Source organism: Grampus griseus (assembly GCF_964374135.1).
Source record: "Grampus griseus genome assembly, chromosome: 5".
NCBI lineage: Eukaryota > Metazoa > Chordata > Mammalia > Artiodactyla > Delphinidae > Grampus > Grampus griseus.
Window position 1 is genome coordinate 66782598 of NC_138998.1, and position 25374 is coordinate 66807971.

The 25374-nt window shown below is 36.6% G+C and overlaps 1 protein-coding gene across 1 annotated transcript in view; it reads left to right on the forward strand.

Annotated features, from left to right (window-relative positions):
- IL1RAP (interleukin 1 receptor accessory protein) overlaps nt 1-25374 on the forward strand; it is a gene marked incomplete at its 3' end in the record, with an annotated part of 124327 nt that overhangs the window by 74963 nt on the left and 23990 nt on the right. The window contains exons 3-8 of the mRNA XM_082655107.1: nt 2340-2625; nt 6420-6606; nt 17818-17983; nt 20346-20417; nt 22394-22520; nt 24923-25071. Of these exons, the coding sequence (XP_082511233.1) occupies nt 2340-2625; nt 6420-6606; nt 17818-17983; nt 20346-20417; nt 22394-22520; nt 24923-25071 (987 nt within the window). The remainder of the gene's footprint in view (nt 1-2339; nt 2626-6419; nt 6607-17817; nt 17984-20345; nt 20418-22393; nt 22521-24922; nt 25072-25374) is intronic.

Sequence of the window (25374 nt, forward strand, 5' to 3'; positions counted from 1 at the left end):
ATTTTCTGGAGAAGATTCATTCATTCTTCTGCCTGGAGAGTAAAGATCTGGCTGCTCCTATCCTTGGAGCGCAGTGGGAAAGGTTCCTGAGTGCTAGGAGGGTGGGGTTGGAACCAAAGATGTCACTTTTTGACATAGCGTTCATCCAGGTCTCCTTATTTTACTGTCCCACCTATGTGCTTATTTTTAAGGTATCTGGTTGCATTTGCCAGGATAGGATAGATTATTCATATTGGTAGTAAGCAAATCCCAATTCTCTATGACTTAAAATAGCAAAGCTTTGCTGTGTGTCATCCATACCAAGGGAACCAAGCTAAAGGAGTCTCGACGTCTGTGCTTTCATATTTGCTAAGGCAGAAGAAAAGGAAGCATGGTGAAATATACTCTGGCCCTTAAAACACTCAACACAGGTGACGCTCAGTACATCATTTTGGCCAAAGTGAGTCACATGACATCCCCTTATTTCAGAGGGGCATAAAAGTACAATCTTACAATATGCCTAGTAAGAGAACTCAGAAATATGGAGTGTATGGTACTAGTAATTACTTATCTTGATACTGACAGTTTCTCCTCCTGGGTTTTCTCTGCATTCTGCATTGCAGATTGGTTTGTTCTCCAGCTCTCCCCTCTTCATTTAGGATTTTTCGTTTTAAATGTGCTAAGCTGGTCACCACTTGTCCATTTGATGTTGCTATTATCTTTCCTCTTGTTATTGCTGTTACTTGGGTTTACGTCTTGAAAATTATTTTAGTTTTAGTGGAGTTTCATAAAGGAGTGAAACTGGATGCATGTATTCAATCTGACATGTTTAACTGAAAAAACTATGGTTATAACTTGCTGTTAACTGAAGGAGCTAATTCTGCAACTATGCAGTTTTAATGAAAATATATTTAAAGAACGTTATGATAGATGTTTAATAAAAATATTTTATTATCAATTTGTATTAATGTGAACAACACTTTGATCTTTCCAGTTCTTCCTTGTGTATTGGATTTTAAAACATGTTTCTGAATGAAGCACAGAAATTGTAAACAATGGAAATTTGTTGATTCTTGGAAAAGTCAGTTTGTTAGCTTTCCCGGAGGTCTATTATTTACTTAGAAATGTATTACTTACTTACAAAACATTTTGTAAGTCATAAAGCTTAAAATGCTTTGCTTTTATCAAAATTAGTCACTAATTTAGTTGTTCTGTTAGCTGTCTGCTTATGCCCAAAATGTTGCCTAGCAAACGATCATAAACTTCATTTAATTTATTACACATGTATTATTGCTCATTAGTCTATAGGTTTTCTGGGTGGTTCTGGTGATATAGGCTGAGCTTGCTCTTACGTCTTTGGTCAGCTGTAGAGAGGTCTGACAGCTGTGCTTCTGGAGGGTGCAGCCGTCAGCAAGGGTGCCTCAGCTCTACTACATGTGGTCTCTTATTTACTAGGAAGCTTTCTTGTGTATTGTAGTCAGTTTGGCTGTCTAATCTAATACCAGTAGACACACATGACTAATCCAAATTGATATGTGCAGTAAGTGTAAAATACACTGAATTTTGAAGAGTTATTACAAAAAAAGAATATAGGGGCTTCCCTGGTGGCGCAGTGGTTGAGAGTCCGCCTGCCGATGCAGAGGACGCGGGTTCGTGCCCCGGTCCGGGAAGATCCCACATGCCGCGGGGCGGCTGGGCCCGTGAGCCATGGCTGCTGAGCCTGCATGTCCGGATCCTGTGCTCTGCAAAGGGAGAGGCCACAACAGTGAGAGGCCCGCGTACGGCAAAAAAAAAAAAAAAAAAGAAAAAAAAAGAATATAAGTATAAAATAGCTTATCAGTATTTGGGATGTTTGGGATATATCGAGTTTAACAAAATACATTATAAAAATTAATTTTACCTGCTTTTTATTTCTTTAATGTGGCAACTAGGACACCTAAAATTAACTATGTGGCTTGCATTCTATTGCTATTGGACAGTGAAGACCAGGGGAGAACTGGGAATCTTAGAGGGTTGCCATTTCAGTTACAATCTTCTCCTTAGAACCTCTTTTGTCCCCAGAAGAGTGAAAGAGTACATGATTTCTTTTCCAGATTAGATTCTCCCCCATACCTTGTAGGGTTCAACAGGATCAAGCTATCAGATCACACTGTTATCCAATGGATAGTCAAAAGATAATAAATGAATGAGGGGAATTCTCCTCACACCACAGCTGTCTATTACATGCATTTATTAGAAAGAGGCTAATGAATACGACCTGAGAGGAGGGTCCGGAAAATACTGCGGTATCCTAAAGAGAAGGTGTGTTCTCTGGAGATGAGATGACTCCTCTGCCTTTTCTTTCTTTTTGACTGTTCCAGAACGCTGTGATGACTGGGGACTAGATACCATGAGGCAGATCCAAGTGTACGAAGATGAGCCAGCTCGTATCAAGTGCCCACTCTTTGAACACTTCTTGAAATATAACTACAGTACAGCCCATTCAGCAGGCCTTACTCTGATCTGGTATTGGACAAGGCAGGACCGGGACCTTGAGGAGCCGATTAACTTCCGCCTCCCTGAGAACCGCATTAGTAAGGAGAAAGATGTGCTCTGGTTCCGGCCCACACTCCTCAATGACACAGGCAACTATACCTGCATGTTAAGGTAGCCTGACCCTTATGGTGACTTTCTCTTTTCCCTTTCGTTCCTGAACTGTTTTCCAAACGATGCATGGGCTGTGAAGGCGGGAAGGGGAAGAAGGAAGCATGTAGAGAGATTTACACTTCACCTCATTGGCTTAGCTGAGGTTAGCTGAAAGAGATGTGCAGAGAAAATGGTTGAGCTTCTGAGAACATTCTCAATAGGTGGTTCCTTTTCAAACCTGACATACATCGGGGTTGTCTAGAGGTGGAGGCTTGTTCATTTGTTCCCTTTCCCTGACATGAATCTGCCTCCACGTCTGCCTCACCTGAAGGTATATCCGTTTCCCTGGACAATGAACAGGGTAGGCAGTAGAGCCCATTCATATCTGTTAATCTTGGCAACTTTTTAAGCACCTAGCACAAATAAAGCCTCAGGATGCCATATAAAGGAAAGAATATCTGAGAGGCATTAAATATACTTAGAACAGTGCTTTTCAAACTTTTCCACCAAAATTTCCCTAAAAAGCAAATGAATACCAGATCTCTGGGAATCTAAGAGTATAATCAAAAGCACCCTACCATTACTGCAAAAATTCTTTCAAATCCACTTTTTCTCTGAAAGTTCATGTACATTTTGCATTTTACTTCACAATATACCAATTTTCCTTTTACAACAGATTAATTTTGTTTTTCCTCTGGGGGGAAAAAAAAAAAACCTTGAAAAAATTGAGGGTCCTTCTGAAAAATAACCATTTTAAGGCTTAGTACTTTGGCTACTTTTTTTCCTGAGGTCCCTTTTTAGCTTCCAGGCTTTATTTTAGTTTTTAAACTCCCATCTGAGTTGTGATTTTTTTTTTTAAATATAGTTTCCTACTATTTAATAGTACATTGGCTTTCCTAGGTCTTCCATAACAAAATACCACAGACTGGGTGGCTTAAACAATGGAAATATGTTTTCTCATAATTCTGGAGGCTAGAATTCCAAGATTAAGGTGTCAACAGGGTTGGTTTCATTCCTCTCTCCTTGGCTTGTAGATAGACATCTTCTCTCCATATCTTCACATCATTTCACCTCTGTGTCTTCTGTGTCCTAATCTCCTCTTCCTATAAGAGCATCAGTTATATTGGATTAAGGCCCACCCATATTACCTCATTTTACCTTAATTACCTCTTTCAAGACCTATCTCCAAATACAGTCGCATTCTAAGGTATTCAACTTCAACATATGAATTTGAGATGGGGGACACAATTCAGCCCATAGTGATAGAGCTGGATGACATAACAATAACAGAAGAGCATAACAGAATAATAATGTAAACCCAGACCTTCTTCTGAATGCTCCTTGTCTCTCATGGATGTTATAACTGTTCTCTGATGGAGAACTATGACTATGTTTTGATAAATTTAAACAATGTTCTGATTTAGTGAGAAAGGACTTCTCTATCACAGAAAAAAGCATATTGATCACTGTGGCTTTGGGAGTCCCTTGTAACCTTTTAAGTCCCTTCTGAGGCTTTTACCCCTTCTATTTAATTTTGTTGGAGTGAACTCTAGACTGGGATGTGAGCTTCCAAGGAGCCTGCAATACGCATGTGTCCATTGTTTATGCCCTAATACAGCTTTGGTATCTATACCCACACAATGAGAAAGCTGGCCTAAATGTTCTTTGAGCTCCTTTTCATCTTTGGCAATTGTTAATCTAGTAACATTTCACACATACACCTTGGCAGATACCTGGGGAAGGATCATCAGTAGCTTTCTGGTTGACCTTGGTCTCTACTATGCATTCTAGTACTTCAGTATCTCTCTTTTTTATTTTCCTTAGCAACCCACTACTTCTTTAGAACTCTCCTCCAAACTTTTCTAGCCCTCTTTTATATTATAGGAACAGGGCTCATGACTATCTAGGCCTGAGTATACCTTTAGTGTTATTTATCAATTTCCAGATTGCCATCTCTTCAGTTTACCTGTCTGCCTATCTTCTAAAGAAAATTTTAATTAAACTTATCTGGTGGGGGTACCAGAAGCTTCCCATTGTCCTGTGGTGATTCCTAAACTGAGAATGACCTTAAACTGAACCATGTGAAATCATAGGCCTGATGTCATTAAGAAAATAAAGTTAAGATTCATCCTCTAGGATTTTACTGCTTGTATTCTTGCTTCAGTACCTCTATTAAGATAACATCCAGATTTGACTTACGGAGCTGGAAAAGTCAGTCCATTCATTGTTCATCACTTGATTTTATAGTCAGGAAATGTATCTTATTAAGCTGAAATTTACCTTCTATAACTTCCACCTGTAGGATACTTCTACTTGGAAGACCTTTTGTTTTCTCTAGGTAAAGATTGTGCCTGCCACTCTCCCTTTCCACCTTATTACCATTGTCATAAGTCATCCTTAAACACTCTCTCCTCCCATCCTGGGGAGGGTAATGAATTCTCCCACACTTTCCATTGGATTTAGTCTTAATTCATGAGTTATTGAGTATATAATATGTCTTAAATAGAAATCACAAAAAGGGGTGGACAATGAATGACCCATTTACATATCACCCTAAAAAATCAGTTATTTTATTATCTATACTCCCTTTATTGTTTTCATATATGTAATACAGTTTTATGTATATTCCATGTATCCAACAAATATTTATTCAGGGCCTACTGAAAGTTTAGGCACTGCACTAGATGAAAGAAATAAAAGAAAACACATATGGTCGTGACTTTGTGTGAACCATGATAAATTCAATCAAGGAATTGTCCAAGGTGCTGAGAGGATGAGAGTCCTAATTTAGATATGGGGTGTGTAGAGAATGACATAGACCTCAGTGTGAAAGGTAGGATGATGGGAAAAGAAAAAGCCCCCAGGCAAAGGAAATGACTTACACAAACATTAAAGGTATAAATACAGTTCCCCGCCATCTTTTTTTTTCTTTTTTTAAAGATTTTTTTTTGATGTGGACCATTTTTAAAGTCTTTATTGACTATGTCTTCTGTTTTATATTTTGGTTTTTTGGCCACAAGACACGTGGGATCTTAGCTCCCCGATCAGGGATCAAATCCACAACCCCTGCACTGGAAGACAAAGTCTTAACCACTGGACCGCCAGGGAAGTCCCTCCCCAACCATCTTAACATGTTTTATGTGTTTGTTAGTTTTTTCCTTCATGCTTGATTTTTTTATATATGTGTACAATAACTTTGGATGGTTGTACCATGATTTTTTTTTTTTTACAGTCTTCCTTTTCGTACGTTTTTCTACTGATTCCAATATCTTCCTTGCTGATATAGCACAGGATGGGCAGTTTTGATCATGTGCTCTCTCTATTCTCACTTTTCCTATGTCTATCATGTGAAAAAATCTCCAGAAATAAGCTTACAAGGGAAAAGGCTCAGGCTTTTAAAAATGTTTTTGGAAACATATTTAATTTTCCAGAACTCGTTTATACCATTATCAACCATGAGTTAATATGCTGTTCTTACCTGTGCCTTACCAGTACTGAGTGTTATTAAGAATGTTTTAAGGGTAAAATTAAACATTATATACATGAATATATACACACACATACATATGTATGTTTAGGAACATATCTAAAAATCTAAATAGTTTATCAATAGTAGCTAATTGTGTCTGTTTTTATTCTGTTGTGTCAGTTGTTATAGAAAATACCTCCATAACACATTTAATTGTTACATGAACTTAATATATACATAAAGTCTCAATACACAGCAGTACTTCACTTAGCTCATTTTAATGTGTTTGCTGCATCAAAACAAATGCAAATGAGACTGCCCATTCATTGCATATTTTTCTTTTCAGGAACACTACATATTGCAGCAAAGTTGCATTTCCTCTGGAAGTGGTTCAAAAAGATAGCTGCTTCAATTCTCCCATGAAACTTCCTGTGCATAGATTATATTTAGAATATGGTGTTCAGAAGATCACTTGTCCAAACATCGATGGGTTTTTTCCTTCTAGTGTCAAGCCAACCATCACTTGGTATATGGTAAGCAAACTAGAGGGCATTTACCCTCTCTAAAATGACAATGATTATTTGTTGAGTTAATATAGAAACTGAGATTTTTCTCATCATCATTTCCTCCTTAATAACTTTATACAAATCTTTTACGGCTTCCTCACTTTGTACCATTTCAAAGGAAGTGGTGGAGATGCTTTGCCTCAACCCACCATGTCTTAAATTACATTCACTGGACTACCAGAACTACCTTATTTCTATTAACTTCCTGTGAAATACAATTTGAGAAATATTGCCCACTTCTACTCACTGCTGAGTGAAGTCAGAAGCTGCTAATTCATCTGGTGAATTTCAGCTCTTTGGTTAATAAGTACTGTATTTGATTATTTGTATGTGTTTTCACGTTTGCCTTCCTTTGTGGGCACGGTCGATCTGTGGTCTATTACACATCTGAGAGCTTTGGAAAGTATTTAATCAAAATATGAAAGTGTTGGAAGATGACACTTGGGGCAGCAACATAGTTTTCTAATCTCTTCAAATATCCACCTGAGCCAAAGCCAAAAACTCCTGAAAAACATTTAAAACAAAACTCAGTGACAAGTTATCCATAAGAATCACTTTCAGTAAAATAAGTGAGATAAATCACCAGTACAACCCATATAGAATCAGAGTCTATAGAGAAGGAAGCTGATGGAAATAATATGGCATCTGGCAGACTCAGGAAGAGGAGAAACCCCAAAAAGCCAGTGGGTGAAGCAATTTGAGAAGAGCAGCCGAAATTTTGCTCTCTAATAGAGAGTGAGTCCAAGCAGCCTATAGCAAGATATTTTGAAGGAATTGGAATAGTTCTAGTGCCTCGGAACTCTGAAAAACAACCACCCACACTGAGGAAAAACTGCTAGGAGTGGAATCAAAATAAACAGGATCAGGGTCATGTAGACGAAGGAAGGAGAACCTGCTGAGAATGGAGGAGCCGAACAGAATCAGGAAATCTCAAGACTGTAGTTTTGAAGAAGGATCTCTGTGAAATTGGAAAATCCTGCCAAATCATAAAGGTCAGGAAAACTAGTTTTACATAATAATGAGCAACAAAAAGAATCAAGGTAAAATCCCATTCGAAGCTATAAGAAAAAAAGGAGATTGAGAGTCCGCCTGCCGATGCAGCGGACACGGGTTCCTGCCCCAGTCCGGGAAGATCCCACATGCCGCGGAGTGGCTGGGCCCATGAGCCATGGCCGCTGAGCCTGCGCGTCCGGACCCTGTGCTCCGCAACGGGAGAGGGCCCAACAGTGAGAGACCCGCGTACCGCAAAAAAACAAAAAAAAAAAAAAAAAGGAGAATAAGAAGCAGAATAACATTTCTATAGAAAAAAAATAAAAGCATTCCAGAACGACCTATTGCAACCTACTGTTTCAAAAATTGGCACAAAGACATTAAGAAGTGATGCAAGATGAGAGAGGATAACAAATAAAAATTAGAAAATTCCAGAAATTATACAACTCAGTAAAAACTTAGAAGAAAATTATTTCAGAAATAAATCTAAACTAAGAGGAGCAAATAGAAAATAAACACAACAAATAATACCTTAAGATTAAAAGAAAGTGGAATGGAGAAAAAATGTTGATCAAAAATAAATGATGAATAAAAATAAAAAGGTTAGAATGGATATACCAATATCATATAAAGTAGACTGTAAGATGATTAATATTATCAGAGATAGAAAGGACTTTTCAGAATAATAAAAGGGTCAACTCATCAGGAAGGCATGAAAATAATAAAAAAGTATATATGCTTAATAACAGTGCTTCAAAATACATGAAGGAAAAGTTGACAAAATTAAAAGAAGAAATAGACAATTCTATAATCCTAGTTGAAAACTTTAGTATCTGTCTCTGTTTAAGCCATTAATGAAGTGACTTAGGGAGCCAACTTTAAGAGTTTTTCATTGGCCAAAGATGGAACAATTTAAACTTTAGTAAGGATATTAATTGCAATAGGTCGAATCTCATGAATTAAATTTAAATCCATAAGTTCATAATGATATTTCAAAATATGGCCACATTTGGATGAGAATAGGAAATAAAAACGTTACCTTGAAAACCGGTAAATAAAGGCGAAAAAAAGCCAAGATTTTATTTTGCCTTTTCTATAAGAAATGTATTGATATATTGAGTAATGACATACTGCAGGGAAGTGTATTTTTATAAAAGTATATAATCACTTTGCAAACCCCAATGAATTACTAAATCTAAGTATTATGCATCATTGACTGTTAATATCATAAGGAGAGAAACAGCCACTTTTCTTCTGATGAAAGAACACAATATTACCTATAATTGTGCCAAATGGATTCAATCTGAGTCTGATAAAACCTTTGGATCCTGCTGCCATTTTGCAGGAAATATAGAGAACAGAGGAATGTATTGATCTGCACCATGAGTTTGCAATCAGCAAAATCTAAATTGTGAGACACACTACAGGCCAAATGTCTTGTGTTAGTCAACAGATAAATTGCAAAAAAAGAAAGGCATAGAGTGGGAATGTATAGATTAAAAGAAACGTAAAACAGTTAAAACACTAGAGTGGATGAGAATATAGTATCTAAGGACATATATGAGTGATAAAATCGTACATGAAAACAAGGAAGTGACTTCTCTATGAAGGTATAGATAGTTGCTACTTTGGGGGATAGTAAAGAAGGTGTGATTGACATGGGGCATGTGGAAGGCTTTCAAGGGTGACTGGTAATGTTCTATTCCTGGACCTGAGTGGTGGTTTTAAAAGTATTTGCTTTATACTAATTCATTAACTCACACATATGTTTTGAGTGTTTTTCATATATGCTTCATTCTATAGTAAAATGATTAAGAGGAAGGGGGATGATAGGAAAGGAAGGGGAGGTAGAGGAGACTGATTTAAGATATATAACAACCAACTGCAATACATGGACCTTAAGTGGATCATGTTTTATTCAAACAAACTATAAAACATGTTATGAGAAAGTCAGGGAAATATGAACACAGACAGAATATTGATGATATCAATAAGTTATTATTACTTTTCAAATTATGATAATGGTAATGTAGTTATGTTTTCGGGAGGGGTCTTGTCATTTAGAAGTACACACAGAAATATTTACAAATTAAATTGTATAATGTCTGTGATTTGCTTTGAAATAATACTGGGATGCAGTGAGTGGGTATAGATGAAATAAGACATAGCCTGAATTGGTACTTTTGACTAGAGATATGGGTACAGGGATCACTATTCTATGATTGTACTTTTCCATAGTGAAAAGGATTAAAAGAATTATATTAACAATTTGACATCAATAAGTGTAATATGTCTTCCGGTTAAAAAATTATGTTCATCTATTTATCTGCAACAAGGTCTCTCGTTTCTAATGAGATCCTATTCACTTTTTCTATATTTTGAATACTTTATGGTCTGAAAAAAGAATTTTACTTTTATACATATTCTATTATTTTCTCCTCTTTTTCCTCATGTATTCCCTCTGCCTGGAACATCCTCTTTTTCTCCTTTAGAACAAATCAAATTCTACACCTTTGTAAAATGTTCCCTGTACTCTCCAGCTGAAATAAATTTTCCCTCATATACCCTCAATTAGCTATTTATTTGTAACTGTTTCAATGTCACTTTTCACTTCCCTTATTGTTTTATAACCATTTATTCATGCATATATTCAATACATACTTGTTGAAGATCAACTGTGTTCAATGCAATATATCTGGGGTCTGGTGGGTACACGGTAATGAATGTGATATGTGCCCTCCCCAACATAGTCCCAAAGGATCTCAGTTTAATTCAAACAAATTTATAAATAAGAATTCCTGTTCTTATCAAAAAGTAGAATTCTAAGTTCTACAAGAGTGTCAAAGAGAATTTATTGTTGGTTTTAAGAGGAGGGACAGATTTACATGCAGGTATTCTATGAGATTGACTGTATCTTGAGGGCAAAGTTATGCCATATCCATCTCTGTATCTCCAATGATTCCCAGACTTCTGGTTTTCCTGATTGGACCGATGTCAGTGCTATTAACCAAGGTATGAAATAGCAGAGGAGGAAGAGGTTTGGGGATCAAGTAATGAATTTAGATCATGTCATATTGAGTTAGATTTATCTGTGTGACATCTAGGTGGCAGTGGCCAATAATAGGTAGTGGCTACATGTGTATGGGTCTGGAGCTTATAAAAAAAAAAAATCAAAGCTGGAGACAGAGAATTGGATACATCTATGTGATGGTTGAAGCCCTTAAGAAGACAAACTAAAGTGAGAAGAGAAAAGGGCTAAGATAAAAATCTGGAGAGAATGTTTATGGGGTGAATGAAAGCACAAAGCCTGGAAAGAAGACCAAGAAAAAGAAGTCATGGTGGTAAAACCATCACCATGGCAGATAACCAACAGTGTGCAGATGACTAAAGAGGATAACCAGTAACCAGCCAGCCTTTCTATTCTCTGATTATGAAAAGGTTGCTATGGATGTGTGTTATACTGCTTTTCATTTCTTTACATTTTGGTAATTGACACCTTTACTCCTAAGAGTGCTTCCATGTTGGGAACAAAATAAGGGTTCTTGGTAGCTGCATTTTCCTATCACTGTGTAGCAATGATGCTATTGTTTTTTGCTTTCCACCTTCTACAGTCACTCCCTGCATCCACCAAGGTATTTGACCCTCCTACAGTAGTCCTCTTTCAGTTGGTAACAGCTGAATTCCCTACTTTGACATTGTAGAAATGGTCTCTTTTAGTAATACAAATAACTCTATGAGAGTTAAAAGACACGTTAATCAGTTCCAGAAAAATTTGCTTCCCTGTTAGCAGAAGGAGGAAAACTGATGAATTTAAAGAAGGAAAAGGAAACTAACATTTCTTGCATTTTACTAGTGCAATACATTGTGCTACGTACTTTATATGTTATCGTATGTAATACTCATCACATTCCTTCAAGGTAGATATCATCCTTGTATAGATTAGGAAACAGATGTTTGGAGACATAAACAATAATAGTTAACATTTATTGAGCACAGTAATTCTTCTAAATGCTTTAATAATTTCACTCATTATCGATATCTCAACGTGAGGTGGACTCTCTTGTTTTCTCCCTTTTGTAGTCAAGGAAACTGCAGTGTAGAGTGGTTGAGTGATTTGTCCAAGATTCAGCATTATGCAATCTGTATCAAGAGCCCAGACTTTTACATTATCTTATATAATTTGCTCAAAATAATCCAGCTGATTATAGGAGAATCTGGAATTTCAGGCCAGTTCTGTGTGGTTCCAAGACCTATGCTCTCCAGAAATGGCACAGAGAGGGTGGTCTAGTCTTTACTTCTGGGGGGTAGGGCACTTTGAAGGGCAGAGCAATCTTTGAACACAGATTGGGTTGTAGGCTGGACTGTGGAACATAAGAAAACCTGTGAAAAGAGAGCCCTGGAAAATCATAAGGCGTGCAGAAAAGCTGAGATTGGAGGGAACAGAAAATCTAAAGTTTGTATTTTAGAATCTTAGGTAATGGGGCAGGATTGAACTTTTCTTCCTCTGCGTGTCTTCTCTTCTCTCATCCTGTCTTCTGCATGGCATGGTTTTCTTCATTCAGCGCCCAGAATTCACAGTTCTCTAGTTCAACAATCCTGTGAGTCAAATTGATGTTCAGTAAATGTTTGTTGAGTAAGCCAGGGTTTGTAACCAGCCTGGAAAGCAAAACGTGGTTAGTAAGTGATTTACTGAATTTCAAATAGCCAGCTTCTAAAAGAACTTCTGGAACACAGCATGTATGTAAATTGGAGGCTGCCTGTTTATTCACAGGGTCTTCCAAATATATAGTAGTAAGGACACAGGTAAGCGTGATCTTGTTGTTGTTTTTACTATTATTATGAAATGTATTCAAAGAACTGAGCTTTAAAATATGGCGAGCCATCTTAACATTCATATTACTGGATCATTTCTCTTTCTCATTGTTATAATTAGGTATTGGAATTATTTTTCCTAAAGACACATAAAAACAAAGTCAGTTTTCCCCTTCTTACTAAGGATCAGAGGGACCACTTTATTGGGTGCTTTGGATGTTACGTTTATAGCAGCTGCTGAAATGCTCTCAATTGCTATTTAGCAGAGTAGATATCATTCTGGATATCAATTTTCAAAAAGTTGGTTGTCCTTGTCCTCAGTGTGATCATTAAAATTGGTATTTTACATCCGCCTTTACTTTTCAGTGTGAAATTAAGCAGAATTGTTCAGGTATTGTTTATAAATCTCTCTCAGAAAATAGGAAAATCTTTGCTTTTTCTGACAAACTGCCATTAGGAAAGCACATTTCTGACACAGTGCCAGGCTTGGCCTTCTTGTTGGCATAGCACATATGGTTGGAAAGTTAGTCCAAGGTCTGTCTAATAGACTTTATTTTTAAAGTGCTTGTTTCAATTTGATCTGACAGCTTAGTTTGGTTCTTTATCTCCTCCCTTTTCCTAAAGTCCCTATGTATTGATTTTTAACCTTTGGTATGAAGGAAGTGAGTATCATATTTTCTTTCCAAGCTATACATATTTAATTTAATATACATATTTAATTCCATATTTTCTTTCCAAACTATACATATTTAATTATGTATATATGCATATATACACATAGCATTCTACATGTAATTTCAGGGCTTCTGAGGACCTAAGATTCATCTTTTAAACTGAAACTCAGTTCAGATATCTTTGAAACCTTGAGGTTCAGTTAGGCTGAGTGAATCACCCACTCTACATTTTGACAGCACTTAATTTATATCTCATTTTTGTTACTATAATGATTGCATAGCATCTTTGTTACTATAATGATTGCATTTCTCTCTTCTGTACTAAGTAGTGACTTCTCTCCTTTGCTTTCCCTTGACTATCAAGTGCATATCACAAAACTGAGCCAATATACTTTATATTTAGGAATTGATTAAATAATTGAATGAATTAGACTGGACTAGAAAATTCCATGGAAATAAGGGCCATTTCTGTTTTTACTGGCTACTTACCGTATGCCCAGCTTCTAACACAGTGCCTGGCACATAGGGGAGATTTCGTAAGTATCTATCGCATAGATACAGTTCAGCTGTGTCTATGCATGACATAGTTCTGCTCATTGAAAGTGACTGATGTATAAAACTCTTATGAGTCTTTGTGAACAAGTGTGGTGTATTTTATAACAACTTAATCTTGGAAGCAAAAATGTCAATAGATATTTCTAACTATTTTAACCTCATATCTCAGTTTAACTCTTTGTATCTTTACTTCCACTTTCCCCACCCATCCTACAACTCACCCATCCCATGTCTTATAAGTCTATATACTCACCTTTTTATTATCATTTGCATACCACATGAGCTTGCAGCTCCATGTCTATGTCTTTGCTTCTCTGGTTCAGTTCATATTTTTAATCATGCAACACCGAAGTATTGAGCATTTACCACGTGTCCAGTATTGGGCAAGTAGCTGGCTATGCAGATACAGTACTCATCCACCCGCCCGACCACTTTACCCCATAGAAGTAAATGTTCTGGAGAAAGAGATAATTGAAAAGAGGTCATTATAATAAAGTTAGTTAAGTACTAACATGGAGGGCAAAATGCTACAAGAGTGAAGGGAAGTTGTTTACACTTTTTCCTGTCCCTGGAGCGTCCTTCTCCGTGTCTGCCCTCCTCCTGAATAACTGTTAATAATCTACACATCCTTTAAGATCCAGTTCAGATCTTCTTTCTCCATGAAGAGTTTCTAAATGTTTTCTGTTTGGTCTTCTTCCTCCACTTCCCCACCCCAATATGCCTTTTACAGCATTTGTTGCAATCCTCTACTAGACTGCTTACTTACAGGTTAAGAACTGTGTCTTTTCCATCCTTGTGCCTTAACATAGTTCTTTAAAAGTTGTAGGTTTACTGAATGGGCATATTTGTTCTTATTTAGTCATGCCATCCCCTCACCCACACCCCGTACCTCACCACATGATTTATTTCCTCTCAAGGATCTCAAAATCATTTCTTATGCTGTGCTTTACCTATATACTGCGGTAGGTTGCCATGGCTACCATTATGTGGTTGAAAAGTTGCTCTCCTATTTAACTTCTCTCTTTTAAATTCAGAATGAGGAACTGATGGCTCAACTAAATGAATGACTTGTCTTCTGGTCAGACAAGTGTTTGCTTCATAGTGGAATCCACTTACTGTTAACCCATTTCTTATATTTGGAAACATGTTTTTATTATTCTTTGGGTATTGAGATCTTTGTTCATATCTTTTTTTTTTCCTGGATTCCAAATAAATGATTTTCAAATCATCAAAAAGTTTGCAGGATTTATTTTCAGGAATAGTTTATTATGTTTAAAAATGCCCTTTGTGTCTTAGGCCCATGAAGGGCCTAGAGAAGCAGCTGCTTATAAGAAGTAGAGAGAGCTCATCAGATACTACAGACTAAGGTTAATGGGTATTTATAGTTCAACAATGCCCTGAAGCTACCCTTACCACATACATAAACACTTATAATGTAAAATATTTTGTTCGTTTCCTTTTCTAACATAAGTCTAATAGCTTTTAATTATTTTTCTTTTTTTATTTCTTTTTTTTTTTTTAGTTAATTTAATTTTTCATGGTCAGATTTTTCTGAATAGTAGATTAGACCCCAAAGTTTTCCATTACTTTTTATGGAATATTCCTCAATTTGAAATAATTTTCTAGACAAATCAGCTCCAAGAAAAACCTGTCCTTGGCCTACATTTTTATCTTACCTTATGGAAAGAAGAGAAAATCCCAGAGAACCTGACTTACAGCACGGATGCATAGGCCCAACAATAGTCTTAGGCACATCCAGCCCAAATTTCAAGTTCATCCTCAAGAGTCTGGAATAAGGTGAAGAGAAAGGGGGAGCTGGCAAGAGATCAACACACACCTGTTTTATAACATTTTCCTTGCTATTTACATGTGTCAGATTCCATTTTTCTGTTAATGATAAGCCCATGAGGGTGGATTCTTTGTTCTATTCAGTGCTGTACTCTCAGAACCTCAAAAAGTGCCTGGCATGTGGTTTATTGATTAATACTCAAGGGTGAATGAATGAATGAATGAATGAGAAGACTTTGAGTCAGAAACATTTCTTTATATTTGTAGCACATACTATGACTCCTAAAATGATGTGTTTGAAATAGTTTTTACATAAATGGTATTTGGTGAGTAAAAAAAAAAAGTTTTTTTTAACATTTTATTAAGAAGTACTGTTGACAAGTTTAGTATTAATAACTAACTTCTCATACTGAAAAGTATGCTTTTCCAGTGTACCACTAATTGTAAGAATCAGCCTCATATAAGAGTCACATCACACTATTAACACGGGGGCTGGCCCCAGATAGGTCAGGACCACAGTGTAGTGTGAGACAGTGTCAGCTGGGATTAAGAGCAAGGGCTACAAAACACATAGATCTAGGTTTAAATTCCAGCTCTGACACTGCTTGGCTCTATGATAACGGCAATCGCTTAACCTTTATCGTCCTTTGTATTTTCATCTATAAAATGGGCATAAGAGCATTCCAAATTTGCTAAGTTTGGAATAAGGGTTGGATGCAATAATGGAGTATACCTAAGCACAGGTCTCAGTATAATTTTTTCAGCCTCAAGTAATGGATGAAAACTGGTGTTCATTCTTGGTTAAGAAGCTAGTGAAAGACCTTTACTCAGCTGTGTAAAAAACTGAGTTTTAGCTCTGCACTGTGTTACCTAGAATATCTCTTTATCTATCTCATTTTTTTCCACCTGAAAACTAGGGCATATTTAGTCTGATCTGTCTACTTCACAAGGACTTAAGAACAGCTAAGCTAACACATGAAAGAGGCAAATAGCTTTGAACTGTTTAAATGAAAGGTGCCAGAAAAATCAAATAGAGTTCTATAGATAGTCTAAACTCAAGTTAAACCAAATCTGGCATAAATTTATTATAGGAGTACAGGGCTTTATGGCCTTATACTTTGTAATAACCTTAGAGTATTAAAATATTGTGCTGATGTGACAATTTTCTAGAGTCACTGCTTATCAAAACAGGATAAATTGTATTCAGAAAAATAACTGAGTATATGTCATTGTCCTCTTGATGATCATCTCCATGAATCAAAAGTTGAGCACTGTTCCTAAAAGGTGTTATTTCCTGTGACAAGGAATTATAAAATGTGCCATTTAGTGTAACTGTCATATTTCAAAACACATGCTCCAGGAATTGAAGTAAGAAAACCTTGAGGATACAAGAATTAAAGTTAAATATGTGAACACAGGAAATTGAAAGTACAACCTGGTAGTAGAGTCCCAGAATATTAAAGATCAAGAGGACCCAATTCTTTTTGTCATAGATGAAGTATTGATTTTTAAAAGACAAACACAAGTTTTTCTAAAAGTAAATGTTCAATCCATATTTTTGTCAAATATGATGTATTGATTTTTTTCTTGAAAAGAAAAAAGTAAAATGATATAGCTAATTAGTGGGGCTGAGAGATTCAAAACAGGATTCTAGTTATGTTGAATGAGATATTTTAACCTCAAAATTTTAAAAAAACAACATAGTTATATGAAAATATGAGTTGGAGCACAAATAAACTCTTAACTCTTGGTAAGACTCGTAAAATATATTTTATTTTTAAATTCTGGAGTCTGTACTATTCAACTAAAAAAATGGGATAAGTAGAAGAAAAACAAAGAAGTTTGGAAATAACTGATACAGTGATTCACAGAATGATCAAGAATGCCAAAAACAGACATCTAAAACAGTGCCTAGTTTGTCAGAGTGACTGTATTTCTGAATTAACATAATCAGTGAAAAAACATAGAAAAATGAAAAAGAAACGTTTTTTAAGTAGCAGGGTATACATTTACTTAAGTTGCCTTAATCACTTTTTGAAACTTTAATCTTGCTTTACTGTTAACTTGGAATTCCCAGAATTTGAATACTAGATCTTGAGACAGGAAGCTTGTGCTTTTGAATTCATATTTCAGTTAAGAATGTTAATTTCCCTCTTGCAGAAATGCTAATAAAAATTACTGCATTCATTCTTTGCAGAAACATCATCAAATAAATGACCAAAATAGTTTTGTAAAAAGTATAGCCAGCATAGATATTTCTACATTCTGTGCAAAGTTAGATGTGTATGCATATATTTGTTTGTATACTTTCTATGCATGTATCTAAATAGTAAACATCTTTTCCTTTACTTCTTCTTAGGGCTGTTATAAAGTACACAACTTTAATAATGTAATACCCGAAGGCATGAACTTGAGTTTTATCATAGCCATGGTTTCAAATAATGGAGATTACACATGTGTTGTTACATATCCAGAAAATGGACGTACCTTCCATCTCACCAGGACTCAGACTGTAAAGGTGGTAGGTAAGCATGATTTGTATTAAGTGCGCACAACAAAATGCAATACTTTTGTTTAGGCTCTTAAGAGTTTATTACAAACAAGTGTGTAAATTCTGAAAGAAAAGAGGGTTATCTTTTACCCTCACCGCACTATTCCCAAGGCCTCAGCAATTCCACCTAGATACTAGGCATTTAACAACTATTGTTCTACTGAATGAATATGTGGATGAATGAAGTAAAGGCAGCTTGGAGGGTGAAAAGAGTGCGGACATATCTCTGTTCAAATTATACCATTGCCATTTATTAGCACTATGACTTGCCTGTACTCTAGGACTACAACAACCTAACATTTAGTATAGTTCAGAATATTAGAAATAATATACGTATTATGCTAATGCAGTTCCAGGCAAGCAGTAGAAACTCAATGAATATTAGTTAATACTGTTGTCAAAAAAATGTATTTTACTTGAATTAGGTAAAATATGTCTTTTATGTACTGGAACTTCTGTAGCGATTGCTGGTAGTGCTCAACCATTGCTTTCTTTGGGGGTGAGAAACTAGAGAAGTGGAAAGGACAGTGTCTAGGCAGAGTCAACAGACTCCCATCAGACCTAGAAATCAAGAGAATCAGTGTCAGGATAGGTGGCATTTAGAGGAGAGCCCTAAATACTACTGCACCCACTGTATTAAAAATGACAGGGCTTCCCTGGTGGCGCAGTGGTTGAGAGCCCGCCTGCCAATGCAGGGGACGTGGGTTTGAGCCCTGGTCCGGGAACATCCCACATGCCACGGAGCAGCTGGGCCCATGCGCCACAGCTGCTGAGCCTGCACTGTGGAGCCTGCAAGCCACAACTACTGAGCCCGCGTGCCTAAAGCCCGTGCTCCGCAGCAAGAGAAGCCACCGCAATGAGAAGCCCGTGCACCGCAACGAAAAGTAGCCCCCGCTCGCTGCAACTAGAGGAAGCCCGCAAACAGCAATGAGGACCCAGTGCAGCCAAAAGTAAATAAATAAAAATAAATAAATTTATAAAAAAGAAAAAAAAAAATGACAGCATATCAAAGTGAGATTTTTTCATACCCCATCTTTTAATAGATGGAAACATTGAGTCCCAACAACAGAAACTAACCTGCTTAGAGAAGCTCCCTGAGTTAGTGGAAAAAGTAATTCTAAATCCCAGGCTTCTGACTCTGTGTTTAGGGCTTTTTCTACTAGTCTGACACCAAGTTCAGCACAATTTTTTTAAAGGGCTTTAACATAGTGCAAATAAAATTCGCATCAAACAATTTTGTAATCACTTCTCTTTCTCTGCTTACCTTTGGAATCATGCTGAATTGGGGACGGATTCAGAAGAAAAATCAGACTAAATTTAGAACCTAACATGAATGGACATTGAAAGTCACATGAATAATCTAACCATATATCCATCTTGGTAATTGTTTCCAATGTATATATACTTCAATGTATTCATTTTTGGAGAGTTGGGAACAGGCATGCATGTTCACTTTGACTTATAGAAATAGAAGTTGACAGACACATATGTGAGGGGTGTGTTTCTAATCCAACTCCCAAGTTTGTTTTTTAAAACTGAAGTATTGAGTACTTATTATACACCAGTAGGATGCTTTAATATGCATTACTTAATTTAATCCACATAATAAACCTGTGAGGTAAGTTTAATTACTCTCATCTTAGAGTTGATTAGATTAGATTTTCAAAGTTTAAGTAAAAAAAAAAAATTGTATGCTTTGTATATGGTCAGGTCAAGGTTAGAACCATGGTCATTAAATCTTTGAAACTTCTACACTTAAATACTACATTATTAAACCCTTTCAGGGCATCTTTCTTTCAGTTTAGGAATATATAATGTTATAAGAAGCAGCAATCCTATGAATGAACATTCAACTGATAACTAGATAACAGGTAGACTTACGTACTGACCTCACACTGTGATTTTGAATTTTCCATTTGCTTGTTCATTAATTAATACTTATTTAATCATTTCCCAAACTAGACACTCTGGGCATGTTGAAGAGAAATATGTAGAAAAGAAACAATTGAGAAAGACTTGAAATCGATTAATTATTAAGTAGTATGAGAAAGAAGTTTATCTCATATAGGCTTTGGGAAGCAAAAACACTGGATAAACATTCTATCCGAAGCATGAAGGATCCTCAGTATATTTTTTTCCCCTTTTTTGCTTCTTTTAAATGAAAGAAGTGTTGTAATTGACTATCCATTGAACTGTGGGCCCTCTCAAGAATTGACAAACTATGCCAGGAAGTTGGGCAATGCTTTACTGAAGAGCAGAATTTTGAAATGGGTTATGCGGAATAAAGGATACATGATTTGACGTCATATCCCTTTGTCCCTTCCTCTCTATCACAGGCTCTCCAAACGATGCATTGCCTCCCCAGTTCTATTCACCCACTGATCTTGTGGTCTACGAGAAAGAACCAGGTAATTATAGCTGTGCCTCGGAATATCAGTTAGATTCTCTTAATTACGAGGAATAAAATGTCACTTAAGTTAACGCAAGAGAATAGAGGGCTATTGTAAAGAAACACATGAATTGAAACTGAAGTGCTCTCAGAAACCTAGTCATCTTTGGGTCTTATCTGCTTCATTGATCTCGTGGGCAGCTCAGGGATTCTCTGCTTCTCTCACAGCAGATGCTCCCTTCTCCCTCTGTGAGCAGTTTTCTTCTGATTAGCGATTTCTGTTTGATGCAAACTTTAGCCTGTGCAGGGCTTTGGTTTACCGAGACTTCAACATGAGCACCAGATGTCCTTTAAACTTCTACCCCACTACGAAGGAGCAGGGAGTAGACCTGGAGTCAGAACTGTGAATTCAACAGGTAACAACTAATAGGACTAGTACACCTTGATTCAGAACACCCTCGAATGCGTACGCTGGCTACCTGGGTTTCCTTTTAGTTTTCATAATTTTTCATTCTAGACAAAAATCATTTGGAACTGACCAAATAAGGCATAACCTGTTATTCTTCTGACTCAAAGCCTTTCACAGTTAACTTGAAAAACCATAGAAAATTCTAACATTCTCTATATTTCATCCTTACCAATAAATTCACTTCAAACCCAATGAAAAGTATAAAAGAAAATTTGTTTAAAATGTACTAAAGATAATAGAAGCAGTGTCCAACATAGGTGGAGAACAATGATACGCCCCCCCCCAAATTAAGAAAAGGTTTCAAATAGGGATCTGCCTTGTGAAAAAATAATACCAAGGGGAGTCTGCCAACCCCAAATGGACCAGATTTCCTAGAATCAGTAGTGGTTTTATGTATTAATATGAACATTCTTCCTGCTATCAGGGTAAACCCTTATTAATCTTCTAAATATCTTTCCTCTATCTATCATATTATGGTTATAAAAACATGCCTGAATCCATATTCACTTTATAACTGGAGAGGAAGGCATAAAAACCATGCATTGGAAAAGAGGATAGAGTATGACCACTCAGTGAGACAAACCTGAGTTCAAATTGGGATGACAATATAATTTATCATCTCAACCTGGACACCTTTTGAGAGTGAAAGCAGTCGATATTAATAAGTAACTAGGAAAGCAAGCGTAAAACAGAACTGTTCTGGGCAAACTGAAATGTAAAGTCAGTCTAGGTCAAATCCTGGTCTGCCACTATTAACAATTTGACCTTGGAATGACATGTAACATCTTTAAGCTTTAGTTTTTATATCTATAAAACATGAATTTAAAAACTATTTCATAATATTTTGTTAAAATTAAATAAGCTTAATAATAAGTAGCCAAATATAATAAATATTTAGCACAGTGAATTATTCAAAGTTCTCAGTGAGTGTGCTGCTGTTGTTGTTGTTATGATTATTATTACCAGTTTTGCCTAGAGATCCCCCCATCCTCATGTTCCCTCTCAGAAGGATAGCATAGCATTTCTATTTAAAAGTTGTCTTTAAACTCATTGACTGCATCCTGATAGCTTGAGCATTTCCAGATGCATCCTGCCTGGCCAGTCCTCTCAGTGATGGCGTTGCCCCATCTTTTCTGGGCCAAGGTCCAAAGATCTGGAGAACCTTACCTCAATCACCCATTGTTTGTGAGGGAAATAACAAAGGAGAAGAGTAGTCCATGGAGGTTTAGGGCTAAAAAAAGGAATGTTGTCAGAGACTTTTTGAATAAATAACTGTCATTTTAGAACATATATAGGTTGTATTAAAAGATGGGCATTCTAATAGTTTTATATAAAGCTGCTGTCCTTTTCTTGGTTTGTTTCTTATGCAGTGAAGGAAAGAGGTTACCTTATGGTAGCCCACTTGAAAATCAGTCAGAAGTAGGGTTGAAGGCACACATAAATTTTATGGCTTTTGAGTAATCACAGAATAGAACCAGTATAACCATGTAAAGGTTACAAACTGATGAGTTAACTTGTTTTTTTAGGAGAGGAGCTACTCATCCCCTGTAAAGTCTTTTTTACTTTCCTGAAGGACTCTCGCAATGAGGTTTGGTGGACCATTGATGGAAAAAAGCCAGAGGACACCACTATTGACGTAGCTGTTAATGAAAGGTATCATTGACACAGGCAAGGGGGTGACTAACCCTTGTCCCTCAACCTAATGCCTTCCAGTGTATGCTGATCAATGAAAATTAAAATTCTAATTTTTGCCTATCATTAACAAAAATCAGCAAGATTTTCAAGTCTTTAGTGGCTACACCCCAAAGCAGGATTATTGGACTTGTAATCCAAGCCCCAGATGCCAACTGTTGATTACATCTTTATGATACCCACTTGAAGGTAGATGGAATGCATATCCTATATGAATGAAAAGGCCAGGATATAGGGTTGTGGATGGATGAAAGCCTGTTAGTGTGGCCCTATTCTCTTTCTCAAGTCTGGAGTCTGGGCCTATGTTTTTGTGCCTCAGATAACTGTGTTAGTTTCTTGTCTTATAGTCAACATATATTTCCTATTTTCCTCCTCTTTCTTAATTTTCATAGCATACAAGTCACATTTTTAATTAATAATAATTTTTACTATTAACTAAATACATTAATGTTCTTTAAATTTTATTTTTTAAATGGATGGTGTGGAAATATAGCTCATTCTTCAAGTAACAAGCTGGGTCATTTTATTCATAAATAAACATGACTTTTTTTGAAGTGGCTTGAGTTGGCAAGGAGAACTGCAACAATTAATTAAAATGAGCAGCTGACTAATTACATGACAAAGTAGTTCTGAAAACTTATGCCTTATCTATCATCTGTGTGTGGATATATCTTAGGCTATTTGAACTTCTAGAATTTAGAAGATATTTATCCCCTACTAGGAAACCTAGACTTTATGCAGAAATTATGAAATGTCATCAGGTACTATGCAAGATACTTAGTCCCTAACTGAGTAGATTTTATAGGAGTAACAATGATAGAACATAAATGCCAGTATAATGTGATAAATGCAGTGAATGGGAAGTATGGAATGTTGAAGAAAGATTTAGTTGGGGATTCCAGTCAGCTTTAGGGGATTCGGTAATGCTTCTCAAATGATACAGAGACTAAATAAAGATTTGAAGGATGAGTAGAAATAAACTAGATAAAGAAAACAAAAGTATGTTCCTGGTAAAAAGAACATCATGTGCGAAGGTGTGGAGGTTTCGAGAAGCAGAACATATTTAAAAATACAGAAGGGGGCTTCCCTGGTGGCGCGGTGGTTGAGAGTCGGCCTGCCAATGCAGGGGACACGGGTTCGTGCCCTGGTCTGGGAGGATCCCACATGCCGCGGAGCGGCTGGGCCCGTGAGCCATGGCCGCTGAGCCTGCGTGTCCGGAGCCTGTGCTCCGCAACGGGAGAGGCCACAACAGTGAGAGGCCGCATACCGCAAAAAAAAAAAAAAAAAAAAAAAGATACAGAAGGAGTTTCCTGAAATTGGAGCAGTTTTTGCTGAAGGAATTGATCAAAGATGTGGCTGGAGGCACAGAAGGAGAGTTATTATTTCAGGAATTCTGAACATTGTGCTTCCAATCCTCACAATAATAATGAATGAATAGTAATGAAAGTCATGTTGTTCTTCCTTGTTGCTCTTGAAACACAAGTCATTGTTCATTGTTCAGCAGTGCCGTTAAGCTTAGGTTAAATCCATCACAGTCCTTAACCAAATTCTCATGACCTACAGTAAACTGCATCAGAAGAACCCAGATGTCAGTCAACTGTAGGAGAGAGAATTTTTTTTCCTCCTTTTGAGCAAAGTAGTTCAAAGGGATCTTAAATCTTGATCTTAGACCCAAAGCACTTGATCTCTAACTTGCTGAGAATTGGATATATTTATTTTCACGAAGTTTACTTGCTCTGAGAAGTTTATTCTTTTTAGGATATAACCATGAGGTTTGACCAAAATGTTCTATCTGTGTTCAAAATCCAAGTTTTGGGAATCTCTGAAATGTATCAACTATCACTGTGGGATAATAATAATAATAGCCTAATTAAACATTGTTCTAACACTTATGCCTTAACATACTCAATCCTCAGAATTCTAGAGTAAGTTAATACATGCAGTGCAATATGTAGACATTGCCACTTTCCTCCTTTTCAAAGGAGGAACTAAGATGTGGAAAGATTAGTTACCATGCCCAGAGTATATAAGCAATAAGTGGCAAAGCCTGGATCAAACTCCAAAGGGGTCGGGCCTCAGAAACTTCTCTCTAAACTGATGCTGCATCCTACCTCAGATGTTTGAGGATAGGAGACGTTTCCCTTTGAAGACAGATCTGTAGTATGATGCTAACTCTGGGAGTTGATCTACATATTGGGATTGTGTATAGTATAGATGGTAAAGAATGGTATTGGAATCTAGAAGCTAGTCTCCTTTTGTAACTCCTTTTGGATCACAGGCAGCTCAGCTTATCGACATCCTCACCTAGGAGCTCTGGCCCCTGAGTCTCGCTAATGGTTTGATTTTCTTTCCCCTACTTCTAGTGTAACTCTGAGTATAACAGAAGACGAGACGAGGACTCAGCTTCTGAGCATCAAGAAAGTTACTGCTGAGGATCTCAAGCGCAACTATGTCTGTCATGCCAGAAATGCCAAAGGGGAGGTTGACAAACCAGCCAAGGTGAAACAGAAAGGTAATGGATGCACTCAGCAGATGAATCTGTGAACTCCAAATGCAACACTGAGGTGAATAAGAAAAAAGGAGAAACTGAGAACGAGAGAGCTCCAGCACTTAGCATATCTGACACATAGTAATGAATTAAAGTTGAATGAAAAAATCTTGAGAGAAAGTTTCCATTTATATAAAGATACTCAAAATATTATAATATTTCTTATAGTTTTAGTATCTTAATGCCCAAATGTGACTTAAAAATTCCATAGGATTATGATAATGAAGCATAGTTTTATATCTGTACAGTAATGAAAAATAAAGAAAA